The 13,287-nt window shown below is 44.2% G+C and overlaps 2 protein-coding genes across 3 annotated transcripts in view; both read left to right on the top strand.

Annotated features, from left to right (window-relative positions):
• Window positions 1–6,158, top strand: part of LOC123085717 (alpha-L-arabinofuranosidase 1) — a 14,375-nt gene extending 8,217 nt beyond the window's left edge. For both annotated transcript variants that reach the window (XM_044507411.1, XM_044507412.1), the window contains exons 5-18: window positions 1,270–1,391; window positions 1,495–1,648; window positions 2,280–2,349; window positions 3,158–3,303; window positions 3,398–3,443; window positions 3,520–3,572; window positions 4,223–4,367; window positions 4,492–4,610; window positions 4,699–4,770; window positions 4,841–4,944; window positions 5,032–5,088; window positions 5,313–5,511; window positions 5,585–5,728; window positions 5,861–6,158. In XM_044507411.1, coding sequence (XP_044363346.1) covers window positions 1,270–1,391; window positions 1,495–1,648; window positions 2,280–2,349; window positions 3,158–3,303; window positions 3,398–3,443; window positions 3,520–3,572; window positions 4,223–4,367; window positions 4,492–4,610; window positions 4,699–4,770; window positions 4,841–4,944; window positions 5,032–5,088; window positions 5,313–5,511; window positions 5,585–5,728; window positions 5,861–6,016 — 1,587 coding nt within the window. In that variant the 3' untranslated portion in view covers window positions 6,017–6,158. The remainder of the gene's footprint in view (window positions 1–1,269; window positions 1,392–1,494; window positions 1,649–2,279; window positions 2,350–3,157; window positions 3,304–3,397; window positions 3,444–3,519; window positions 3,573–4,222; window positions 4,368–4,491; window positions 4,611–4,698; window positions 4,771–4,840; window positions 4,945–5,031; window positions 5,089–5,312; window positions 5,512–5,584; window positions 5,729–5,860) is intronic.
• Window positions 6,159–6,554: 396 nt separating this feature from the next.
• Window positions 6,555–11,380, top strand: LOC123085719 (aquaporin SIP2-1). The gene is made up of 3 exons (XM_044507413.1): window positions 6,555–7,165; window positions 9,982–10,239; window positions 10,985–11,380. The coding sequence occupies exons 1-3, from the start codon at window positions 6,836–6,838 to the stop codon at window positions 11,156–11,158; spliced, it is 762 nt and encodes a 253-aa protein (XP_044363348.1). The 5' UTR covers window positions 6,555–6,835; the 3' UTR covers window positions 11,159–11,380.
• The last annotated feature ends 1,907 nt before the right edge of the window (window positions 11,381–13,287 follow it).

The following is a 13,287-nucleotide window of genomic DNA, read 5'->3' as shown; positions in this document are numbered from 1 at the left end:
CTGCGAGAGGTGCCGGCGGCGAGGGCGTGGTGCTGCACACGCTTCTTCACCCCCTTCATCCGGCGCTCCTCCAACCACAAGTACGCCACAAACTTGGGGAAGGAGGGCTTCGGTATCAAGGTGAGGTTGGAGGCGGCGTTGCCGAAGTCCTCGTTGAGGCCGGCAGTGAGGGTGTTGAGGAGGAGGTCGTCATCGACCTTGGCGCTGATGTCATAGAGTTCATCCGCCAACGTCTTCAGGCGGCGGCAGTAGTCATCGATGGACTGTTCATCCTGATGACAGTAAAAAAATTCCTGCTGCAGAAAAACGCAGCGCTGAAGCTTGTTGTCGGTGAAGAGGCCGTTGAGCTTGACCCACACGGCGCCGGCGTCATCACCATCGCTCACGACCGTGTGAAACAGGTCCTTGGAGATGGTGGTGAAGAACCACCGGACGAGCGTAGCGTCGATCGCGGTCCACTCGGAGTCGCCTATCATGGCGTGAGAGTCGACGGTGCCGTCAACATGATCCACGAGATTGTTCTCGCGGAAGAGGAGCGAAAAATACGTCTTCCACGCGAAGTACGTGGAGTCGGTGGCATCGAGGACTACGGGGACGCGTTCATGGATGTTGATGTCGCGGATGTTGGTGGGGTCTGGCCCGGCGAAGGGGTTGGAGTAGGTGGAGGCGTTGGAGGACATGGCGGCGACACGGTGAGGGGGAGGAGGGGCGGCGGCTAGGGTTGGGGAGGGGTTGGGGAGTGGTGGCGGCGGCTGGGAGAGGGGCGGCGCGGCTGCGGGGAGTGGGAGCAGTGGCGCGGGGAGGAGTTAGCGGCGGCGGCGTGGGGCGGCGGCGGCTAGGGTTGGGCGGAAGCGATTAGGAGAATCGTGACGGTATCTGATACCATGTAGAAGGGATTGTGTGCATCGATATTCTCATTGATCGTGCACTAGGCACATATATAGGTGCAAGGGGTGCGGCCGGTGTCTTGTCTCCCAAGATACACATAAAATACAGAGGGAGAGAGACACTGCAGGTGCAGCATACAAAACCCAGACCTACATACGTACATACATGTTCAACAAATACCAAGAGACAAGATATTAAGATCCATTAAACCTAGATCTTTTGCAGTCACTACTCATTAGTGACACACTGACTCACTGCTCACTGCATTAGAGTTGATACAGTATCTGTTATTTTCTTCTTCCTTTTAGGCTTTTATATGTGAACAATATAAGTTTGTTTCGAGTATAACAATAAGAATTGCTTTCGCTACCATGGTTGTAGAATATTGAGGAAGCGAAGGTTTATAAAGTCAGCATGTACATCAGGTCATCAGACTCCATGGATCTAACAGTTTCCTTGACAAGTTCAGATGGTCTTCAGAATCTAGCTGCTTATACCATCACGTAAGCAATACTGTGGTTTAATTTACCTACAGTTCAGCATTTATTATTACAACTATGGCTCTCTCCGTGTAATGGATGTTTGTTCTAATTCTTTCTTCCGTAGGGCTGATAAGGAAGATTTTAAAGAGTGGGCGAAGGTTGAGTTTGATCTGCAATCAAGTGAAAGAAATTCTAACTCAAGGCTTCAGCTTACAACCAGAACAAGTGGCATTGTTTGGTTTGATCAAGTATCACTTATGCCATCTGATACTTACATGGTAATTTATTTTCCAATTATTATCTGCATATCGTCCTTTTCCTTTTGTATCATAACAGATGGCATGTTTCGACTGCAAAGTTCCCTTGCATCCACAAGAATTGAGACACAACATAGCAGTAAATATATATTCGATTATGCAACAACTATCTACGTTTCAATTATGATTTCAGATATCCATTTTTTTTACAACTCAATGAACTTAAGTTATTTGTCCATGGATAGCTTTGATGCTGTAAATACGAAATTCTGTTGTGCAATTTATAACTATTTATGTTTCAGTTATCATGTCATAAATAAATCTAAACATTTAATAACCTGAGACCAGAGTTCTCACTAAACTTAGTTTGCGTACATGTATACGTGTTGTTCAGCAAGCAGTTCTAGTAGTTCACATTCAAATGTTTCTTAATACAGGTGCGGTCATAATTAAAATTGCACGGTGTACTTTTATGATACTTTTACCCCTGGAAATATCCACAAGATATCAAGTTATCTATTTGTGTATCTTTTGTAGCATTATCAATTTGTTCTTAATTTTCACATGACATATAATTTAAGAAGAAAAATGAATATTATCTAGAGTTTCCATCGTTGATTACAATGTATCTTTCGATCATTTTCCTTTTCAGGGGCATGGTTATCGTAAAGATCTTGCGTCTATGCTGGCAAATCTAAAGCCTAAATTTTTTAAATTCCCAGGTTTGTCACTGTTCTTTTCATCTTTCATCTGTGATTCATATCAAAAGGTGAAGATATTATGCCTTGTAGTTAATATCTGGTAGAAGTTCCACGATTTTTTGCACTACAAGATTGACAATGTACTGTGAATATTGTACAATTTCTATGTCTAAAAGTCAGCTTACGTGTTCAAGTATTCAATGACATATGTTAATTGTTCTTTTTTCTCAACCATGTATTTCTGCACTTAAGAGTACAATATTAGACTGGGTAGACTCGTGGTAACGAACTAAACTAGTACTGTATTAGATACATATTCTTCTCTCTATCACTATATGTGCTATGACTGAACGAAGATACCTTGCAAAATTATAAGCAACTGATACTATCAGTTGCCACTGAATTATCTTGTTTACACAAAACTTCTTCACACACAGTTTATGGGTTTGGCATAACAAACTGCATGAACATGATTTACTACGCGGATAAAAGTTCACTCTAGAAAGACTTTTTTGTTTTCTTGCTTCAAATGCTCTGGCAGCATACCAAACAGGCTATTGGCGCTTAGGTGTTTTTGAGGTTTCAAATAATCATTTGATGTTTTCCCTCAGTATATGTAGCTGTGGTTGGTAGATTTTGTAACATAAACTGTATAAAGAAGTTGTGTGTCGAACAACATGATTCAGTGGCAAGTAGTAATAGTCAGTATAGTAAGCTCTGATAAAAAGATTTTGTAACATAAGGTTAAAACTAAGAAAATAGGTTAAAGCTCAGTTATGATTAAACATTGATTTCTGGAGATTGATAGTATGCTGATTACATGTTTTAGGTGGAGACTATGTCATGGGAAACTACCTGTTAAATGCATTTCGCTGGAGTGAAACTGTTGGACCCTGGGAGGAGAGACCTGGTCATTTTAATGATGTTTGGGGCTACTGGACTGATGATGGACTTGGATTCTTTGAGTTCCTTCAAGTGAGTAAAAAAACCTACTGCTTGACTTTGATCTGGAAATCATTAGACAATTGCAAACAGTCTAAAGCTGAGATTTGTTATTTTATTACTGTAGTTAGCAGAAGACCTTGGTGCTTGCCCAGTTTGGGTGGTCAATGATGGTAATTACTATGTCTAGGAAGTAAAAATGATTGTTTGCTAATCTGGTGATGTGATCAATTCTTTTCATTGTGGCAGGGGCTAGCCGAAATGAACAAGTGCCATCTGCCACAATAGCTGCTTTTGTAAAGGTATGTTCTTGAATATTGTTATACATTTGTTCACGTGCCATGGTCTATATCTATTCCTCCCTTAGTAGGTTTTCTTATTTTCTGAGCATTAGTCTAACAAAGTAAAAATTGCGATTGCCTGTTTACTCTCTTTACTGAATTTATTCCCCAATAATAAGGAAAGGATTACATGATAAATGAACCATCCATTTATTTTAAAAGCCATCTCAGTAAAGAACCAAGTAGAATAGAAAATTAAATACAGACATAATCTTGTAACTAGGATTCAGAAATGGCATCCCTAGGGTGAATAGTCAGAAGGGAATCTGCTAAATATAATCATATATGTGTGCTTACGCAATGTTTTTTTTGGAAACAAGTGCATATGGCTAATTACTATATTTGGATGCATAATTGAACAATCACTTGGTCCATATTCTATCTGTTACTACAAATCTCGAATGTCTAGGCTACAGTCTGGCGTGAATATCTGGGAAATAACTAAATATATATCAAAGGTCCACATGAAATACATATTTCTTACATGCCTAGCTGAAGGGTGCCATGCATAATGATCTTAATTAGGATTGCGATAGTAGGTGCTCTTTCTTAACAATACTTGTTTCCATTTGTAAGAAATTGTTGTTATTTGAATTTCTTTGCTTTTGCAGGATGTTGTTGATGGTATTGAGTTTGCGAGGGGAGACCCTGGGACTTCATGGGGTTCAGTTCGTGCAGCAATGGGACACCCAGAGCCCTTTCAGCTTAATTATATTTCTATGGGAAATCAGGAATGCTCAATGCACTACTATAAAGGTTAATTTATATATCTCTTGGTTTCTTCACATTTTCTCCATGGATGGCCATACAGGAAAGCAACCTTTATCGAAGCTGCATTTTTTTTTTAAATCTCTGAGTTTTCTCTTGTCTGTATTTGTAGAGAATTACCGCAAGTTCTATTCTGCAATAAAAGCATCCTACCCAGATATCAAAATCATATCCAGCTGTGATAGATCTACCATTTCACCGGTCGAACCTGCTGATCTGTATGATGTTCATGTAAAGACTGTTGCTTGGTCTTCACTTAGATAAAGTATATATATTCAGCTTTAAATGTTGGCAATGTTTGACATCCGCTCTGTGGCAGGTCTATACCTCATCTGGTGATATGTTTTCCAAATCTAGCATGTTTGACAGCACACCCCGAGGCGGACCGAAGGTACGAGCTGTGCTTCTATTAATATCAATTCTCATCCTTACAACTAACCGGTACCCTGTGTAAATTTTAGGCAATTGTTAGTGAATATGCTGTGACTGGAAATGATGCTGGCCGAGGAACACTAGTAGCTGCTTTAGCTGAAGCTGCATTTCTTATTGGATTAGAAAGAAACAGGTTCTTGTATTCTACTTCTGGTTTGGCATCATGGCGATGACAGCAGTCATTTTGAACTTGCGTGTTTTACCAACTTTTTGTACGCAGCGACGCTGTTGAAATGGCAAGTTGTGCTCCACTCTTCGTAAATGACAATGATCGCAGGTAAATGATTCAACTCTCTGAATCAATAAATCAGTCAGTGTACTTCTGACAACGTGCCACAGTTTGTCTACGTGAAGTTAAGCTAAAATTTTGGATAATCCATTGACTTGAATTCTGTAGAGAGATGGAACGATCCCTAGAGAGAGAAATACACTTGTACATCATTACAATTTTTCTACTGATGCCTTTGCCATCCATGGAAATACGTTTGTGCTTAATAATAGGTGGAGTCCAGATGCCATAGTCTTCAACTCATGGCAGCACTATGGATGTCCAAACTACTGGATGTTACACTTCTTCAAGGAGTCAAGTGGTGCAGCACTTCATCCATCTACCATTCAAGTATCGAACTATAATCAACTGGTCGCATCGGCTATCACTTGGCAGAATTCTAAAGATGGCAATACTTACCTAAAAATAAAGGTGCATTTATTCCCTTGTCCCGGAATTAAACTGAGCTGATGAAAATCGAAATAACCAAATCCGTTTATGTCAGGTTCTCAATTTCGGCAACAAGGCTGTAGATCTTAGTATCTCCATAACTGGGCTGGAGAATGAGATTCAGACATTTGGATCCATAAAGACGGTACTTACATCTGGTTCTCTACGGGATGAGAATTCCTTCCAGCAACCAGACAAGGTATGCTACATTGACTAGTTGTCAGTAACCGCAAACTGAATTCGGCACGAGAATTTTCCGTCTTGGATTTGTAGCCTGTAAATTGCAATGCTTATAGTGTTTTGTCTTGAACTTTTGTTTGGAATGCAACAGGTGGTGCCGGTGGAAAGTCCGATAAGCAATGCGAGGGAGGAGATGAGTCTTGTACTGGATCCGTACTCCCTCACCTCGTTTGATCTCCTCTTGGACCCGAGCAATAGCACGATGATGCATTCAGTCCCGGAGTCAAGCTTGCATTCAAGTATGTGAATACAGAAAGGAATGTGATAGACGAGAGAGCCGTCTCCCAATGCAAAACATGAATTTGGATTAAACATAAACTTAATATGGCCGTGTGTGGATGTATGCATAAAGACACAGGTGAAAGGGCAAGTGACTCTGATTATAGATATGGTTCAGACTCTAAAGCTTATGAACATATCCTCCGTCATAGTCTAGGTGGTTAGGATACTCGGCTCTCACCCGAGAGACCCAGGTTCAAGTCCCGGCGACCGTTTTTGGCGAAAAAGATTTGCTATACTCCCTCCGTTTCAAAATATAGTGCGACCGCGCTTCGTGAGGTCCAACTTTGACCATAAATTTAACCAACAAGAGCAACTGCGGCGGGAGAAAAAATTATATAACCGAAAACTTCTTTTGAATATGATATAATTTTTGCTCCCGTCGCAATCGGTTTTCGTGGTTAAATTTATGGTCAATCGGTTTTCGTAATTAAATTTACGGTTAAAGTTGAAGCACGGAGATAGAGAAAGCACTATATTATGCTACATTGTGGAATGGAGGGAGTATATCTGAAAGGAACCGCGTCCTTGAAACGAGAGTATTGACAAACATGTCGAAAATATTCTCCGATGCTCCCGCTGTGAGCAATCATTGACGCGCACCACGACGGCACTCGTGCTCGTGGCCATCCTAATAAGGGAATCTATTCTTAACCCGCTCCCAAATTTAAAATTCCAAATTTCTCGCTCGCCTCATTCATAATCCCGGCAGGAGGAGAATCTCTCGCGGCCACGAAAGCACCGGAGGCAGCCACCGCCTCTGCCCCGCTCCCCCCGACGCCCGCCCATGGCTCCGGCTCCGGCTCCGGCTCCGGCGTCCAGCGGCCGCATCCGGCCGTGGCTGGTGGTTGGCGACCTGGTCCTGGCGGTGCTGTGGGTGTGCGCGGGCGCGCTGGTGAAGCTGGCCGTGTACAACGTGCTCGGACTTGGGGGCCGCCCGGAGGGGGAAGCCGCCAAGGTCTCGCTCTCTGTCGTCTACATGTTCCTCTTCGCCTGGCTTGAATCCGCCACCGGCGGCGCCTCCTACAACCCGCTCACCGCCATCTCCGGCGCCCTGGCCTCCCGCGGTGGCATCGCCCTCTACCTCTTCACCGTCTTCGTACGGGTCCCTGCGCAGGTGATTAGTCGCTCTGTCCCGTCCTTTTATCTATATATATATTAATATACTTGAGACTTGAGACTTGAGAGGAACATTTACCTATTCTTTTCAAGAGAAGAGCCATCACAATCTCACCAGTACCTATTTGAGGGCCATATGATCTTATAATATACTAGTATCTCATAACCAATCCATGAGGTATTTTCGTTGCGACTCTATGCTACCATCAACACACATTTGTTCGATATATTGGACAGCTTTGTTACAACGGGCAGGCAGCTATAGCAAGTGGTGTCAAAATGCCAGAATCTGAACATGACACCAGTATTTGACCACATTATGGATGCCCTAAGCTAATACGTAGTACTATAATTTTTTGCTTTTATGCTATGGGCACACGTGGATACATATAATGTTAAAGAACAGAAAGGCTTTGTAGATAATTGTGTGGGCATGTGGCATAATGCAGTACTATTACACTGTGGTCACTTTTGTCACATCAGATGTGATATAGATTGATAGCGTAACATAACATCTGTGTTGGCATTGGCAAGTAGATGATTTTCTAGAGATTGGACAAGAGACAGCATATATCATGTGTTACGAAACTTTCTGTTTTGTTCAAATGATGAAATCGGATGGGAGGGGAGAGATGAACCATCAGATCTATTTAATTCATGTTGAACAATAGATGTTTCATACTCTCTCTGTTGCAAGAAAGATGTTCCATACTTTTTTTTTGATCCGCAAACCGTAGAACAATAGTTCTAGGTATATTTTTCATATATTATCAATAGTATGTTACAAGGGGAAAGGAAAAAATAGAAAGGCCTGAGAGGCCAAAACAGAGTTAGGGGCTAGCCAATGCCTGCTCTTGGGGAAAAAACATGATTTACAAGTTGCTATCTCCCCCGTCCCCTCCCCCGTGCGGCGGCGCCGCCCCCCACCGGGGAGCCCCCGTCCTCCTCCTACAGCCTCGCCCCACCTCCGCTCCTCTCCGCCGTCGTCGCCCGGGGCGTCACAGGGCAAAGCCCTTGTGGCGCGGCGGCGGCGGCGGTTTTCTTCTCGGATCGTGATCTGGTTGGAAGGCGGCGCTCCTTTCCGGCCCGATCGGCGGCGGTGGCATAGATCGGCGGCGACATGGAAGTGGTGCGGCGGCGGCGGGGGAGGACGGCACCAGCAACGGCGGATCTGGCCTTGACTCAGTCGGGCTAATTCGTTGTGCTATCGATCTCAATCGCCGTCAGCGGTGCACTGCTCCTGGACCTGATCTGCATCATGAGGATGTCTGGGGCGCCGACCCTAGGCTTGTTGGTGGTGGCCTTCTTCTTCGTCGGAGTTGGTCGGCCGGCTGGCTGTGCTCGCATGGTCATGGCGGCGGTGGTCGCAGTGACCGGCGGCTTGGCCGGTCGGCGGCGGCGGAACTTGGCCGGTGGCAGCGGCAATGTTCTGTCTGGATCCCGGGGCGGCGGCCCTGGAGGGTGGTGGCCGGTGAAGCTAGGGCTTCTCGCGGCGGCATGGCGTGGTGCAGTCCCTGTCCAAGGCGGATCTGTGACGGCGATCTGCTATGGATTGGTTCGGATCAGAGATGGTGACGAGCGCGCGGGATCCTTCTCGGCGGCTCTCGCGGCTTGGCGAGGCGGGGTGGGAGCCCTCTTCCTAGGCTCCAGTGGTGGCACACTCAAGCAGTGGCCGTTGCGCCAGGGATCCCACGGTGGCACTGTTGCTGCGGTTGGTCGCCAGATCTAGGCGGCTGGATCTGGGGCTTTGAAGGCGGTCGAGACGGTGCACAGGTTGTTTGGGTGGATTTCTTGGAACGGATCCGGGTAAAAACCTGGTCTTCGATCGATGGGCGGGCCGGTGATGACGATGCCCTTATCATCGTTTCCTTCATGAAGGCATCATCGAGGTGAAGCTCCCAACTCCACTCAATACCTCCGGAGGAAACCCTAGATCAGCTGATCGGATGTTGGCGGCAATCATGTGTCGTAACCCCCTTGGGGGTGGCATTCTTGGAGGTGCACTCGGCTTCGCGGGACCAGCGGACGGCTTCTCTGGTGGAGCGGTGCTTCATCCATACATTGATGACGACGGATCTTGACGGCGTGGCACAGTGCAGATTCGGAGTTCGATGTGGGAGGATGGACTCGCGCAGGAGGACGACGCTGTCTGGCGTCATGGTGGCGTCGATGGCAGAGAGACCTGGCACGGTAGATGCAACAGTACAACTCTGAAGATGGAGTCGTGGCAGGTGGCTGCGGCGGCCTCATACCCGGCATGCGTCCTGGTTGAGGAGTGCGCCGGGCTGGTAGGTGCCCCATACCAGGCAGGCGTCCTGGTTGTGACCTCAGGTCTTAGATGTTTAGGTTTGGCTGCGATGTCTGTTTGGTATTAGGCCCAGGCTATCAACGCTCCTTCATCAATTGGATAGGTGCAGCGACGGTTGTTGCTTAGACGGTGGCTGTAGTCTTGCTGTTGTATGACTTTATAAGGTCTTGTGAGAATAATTAATAAAGTGGCCGCATGCATCGCCCAGATGCAGAGGCCGGGGGTCATCCTCCTTTTCTAAAAAAAACAAGTTGCTATCTATCCACTGGTGAAAGGCATAAACATGCTTCTCTTTTATTTTGAATTGCAACAACTTGAGGTCTTGCTTGAGGTAATATCTCCAGGCCTGAAGATATTTTTGGAGATGTTTCATACTTTTGGAGGGGAAAGATACTTCTTTCCTTCTTTGAAGTTTTTTCTCTTTGGCTGATCTGCCTGTTTCTTGTAGCCATGTTGATTTATGGATCTGCACGTCTGTCTAACGTTTGACGTTGTTTGGTTATCAGGTGATTGGGGCGGTTATTGGAGTGATGCTCATGCGATTCACATTCCCTAAAGTAGGTAAAGGAGCTGCGTTAAGCGTCGGTGTTCATCATGGGGCTTTAACTGAAGGACTGGCAACCTTAATGGTTGTTATGGTGTCATTGACACTTAAAAAGAAAGAGCAAGGGTTCTTTGTGAAGACATGGATTGCCAGCATTTGGAAAATGACGATTCATATCCTTAGCTCAGATATGACTGGAGGAATTATGAACCCTGCATCTGTAAGTGTTATCTACACCTAATGTCATGAGACTGCTGTAGAAATCAACCTCTTGAACTTGAACTACAACACATGTGCGTAACTTCGATACAAATCTAATACAAATCATCAAAGTAGTATGCATACAGATGTATGGCAGCACTAATTACGTTCTGGTTGCCAGTGCATTCCTTAATATTCTGTTCCTTTGCAGTATGTTATGATCAGTTGACATGTGAAATGTTCACATCATCCACTTCTCAACTACTCCCTCTGTAAACTAATATAAGAGTGTTTAGATCACTAAAATAGTGATCTAAACGCTCTTATATTAGTTTACGGAGGGAGTACTTTCCAAGTGTACCATGGTGATATCAAACTCTGGACATAAAATCAAACAGTTTTTAAGTTGCCTAAACGGCTTTACATGCATGCATTTTCTTGTCGTCTCAAAGATGTTGCATTGATGCTATCGAATACTTCAAAAGGTCATGGTATATCACACCAACTAACAGTTTGATAGATGTTCACTGCTAGCAAGTATCTCTCCGTTCCAAAATAGATGACCCAACTTTATACTAATTTTAATATAAAGTTGGGTCATCTATTTTGGAACGGAGGGAGTAGCTATCAAACTTAGTGATAAACCATGAACGTGTTTTTATTCACAGTAGAGTAACACCTGACATGCATTTCTAGCTTGCTACATCTAATTCTTGAGATTGAACTTCAGTTATCTAATGATTCACCTGTGTTATACTCTTCAGGCTTTTGCTTGGGCCTATGCTCGTGGAGATCACACATCATTTGACCACCTATTGGTATATTGGCTTGCACCTCTCCAAGCAACCCTTGTAGCAGTATGGGTGGTTACCTTCTTAACTAAACCCAAGAAGACCAAGGAGCAAGAAGCGGATAAAAACAAGAACAAGAAGGAATAGACTTCAGGAAGTGAGGCCAGCTCGCTTTGTTGGGGAGTGGATGTACATACGGTACCATCGCGTGGGTTGAAGTCCTCATGGACATGAATTTAGGTTCTATTTGGCTTTCCTTCAAGTGTTCCTTCAAAGAAACTAGAAGGAATACTGTTATTGTGGGAGTGGTGTCCACCATTTTTTCTGGAGCAAGAACTCCAGATAATATTATCACTAATTATTCCGAAATGTTTGTCTGTCAGCATGCCCTAATGTATACTTCTTGATATGTGCTAAAATGTTCCAGGCAGATTTTGGAAACAGTAGGCAGGAGATGATACAGCTCAAGTGCGATCAAGACTGTTGAACTCGTCACCTGTCTCGCACTGACTGACAATTGACATTTTGTGATCCTGCAATTATCAGTGTGTCCCTCAAGTCCCATTCTCCATAGAGACTGGGAATGCAGTGTGGTCTAGGTTTTCCAGTTTCCAGAAAAGAATATCATTGCCAATATACGCAGACAAGTTAATATACGAGTTGTGAATAAACATGAATAATAAAACATTCAGCACATATGATGGAGCTAACAGCCTAACAATGACTGCTAGTTTCCTTTAAATTACATACATCGGTTGGTTATCAGCAGAAATTGCTAGTTTCTCTAAATTAAAACTGATGGATGTTAGTATAGAAAATCTGGTTGGGCCAGTGATGATGTTGACAAACAACACTGACTACCTTCTGTATTATTGTCACTGCAGTTCAGCCATGCTGCTATCAGACAATTACTAACCTGAAAGTTCGACCATCTTCTCCTTTTTCAGGCTAATAATTATTAAGTGCCCACACACATATCCAATTCTGGAAGATTCGTTCTAGTTATTTGCATGCTTTATCCCGTATATTATATAGAGTACTTACTAATTTATGCAGTAGTACTTCTATTCTATACCATCCAGTTGGTTCATTCGGGTTGAATAATCCATATCCATATGTATTTGTACAACGGTTTTTCTATATACGTATACTGCTCGACTAAAAATATTGTAGACGTATGATTTTCTTCATACAGGGTTCAGAAAGAAAGAAATAGCTCCTTTGTGTATTTGTACTTGGAACTTGGAGCTGCAGTTTAACGTCCTTCTCTAAATGAGGCGGGCTGCAAGGGAAGGTGCAATGGGCCCCTTTTTTGTGGTCCAGGTCCATGTGCCATGTTTTCTGTCTGTCCACAAGGAGGGCATGCGGCCCCTCAAAGGTGTTTAACGTCCTTCTCTGGTGGCCCAATGCAGACCCACTAGGCCCGTGCTATTAATTTGGTCTCTCATTGCTTTTCATTTATACCTCTTCTTTTCTGGTGTGAGATTACTATCAAGCAAGCGGTTCCAATAATAATACAACAAATAGAAACATAACTTGTACACGAATAGAAAAATCACCATGATCATTATCATTTTACAAACAAAAAAGGGCATGATTTGTTATCTTGCACATGCATCTACTTGCTATTGCCGCTGCATTTTTATCATCGACGCTATTGAGTCTCCGGCTCGTGGATCGGATCTGTTTATGCTGACGAATATGCTTTGGATGCGATCGGGACGTGTTGCTTGAAAGCTGGGGATGGTGAGGATGCAATTGTAAGATGTAGCAGAACTCATTTTGATCGAGATTTGTAGCATCATTCAAGTAAATACAGATTGAGATCGTCCTCAAATGATTCCTCGCAAGCGGGGAAAAGGAATCCTCAAATGATCGAGGAAGAAATGGAACGTTGGATTGTGTTAAAAATGCTCGCACACGTTTGCCCGATCACTGAAACCTCCAATTCACGGCTCGTATATCATGGTCCTGACCGGAAATAAAAGCTGGAGTACGATGTTCTTTTCTAGAGAGAGAAGGCTGCGCAGCACGCTAGTGCGCGTCAGTTGTCAGGACGTCCAGTCCAGTCCATGAATGTCCCGGGCTGGCAATCACAGGACATACTCCTACTGTACTCCTTGGTGATAATCTATTTTAAGGTAAAATGGTGTGACAAGTCTGTGATGAGCCGGGAATCTCGACTTCTTCCGGCCCTCCATGTTGCATGTGCAACTAACTGCAGATGGGCCCTCCATGTTGTTCGTCTGATGATGCAAAATCAAACGGCTGACTGT

This window comes from Triticum aestivum, chromosome 4A, assembly GCF_018294505.1.
Source record: "Triticum aestivum cultivar Chinese Spring chromosome 4A, IWGSC CS RefSeq v2.1, whole genome shotgun sequence".
Lineage (NCBI taxonomy): Eukaryota > Viridiplantae > Streptophyta > Magnoliopsida > Poales > Poaceae > Triticum > Triticum aestivum.
This window is presented reverse-complemented; position numbering and strand designations above follow the sequence as displayed.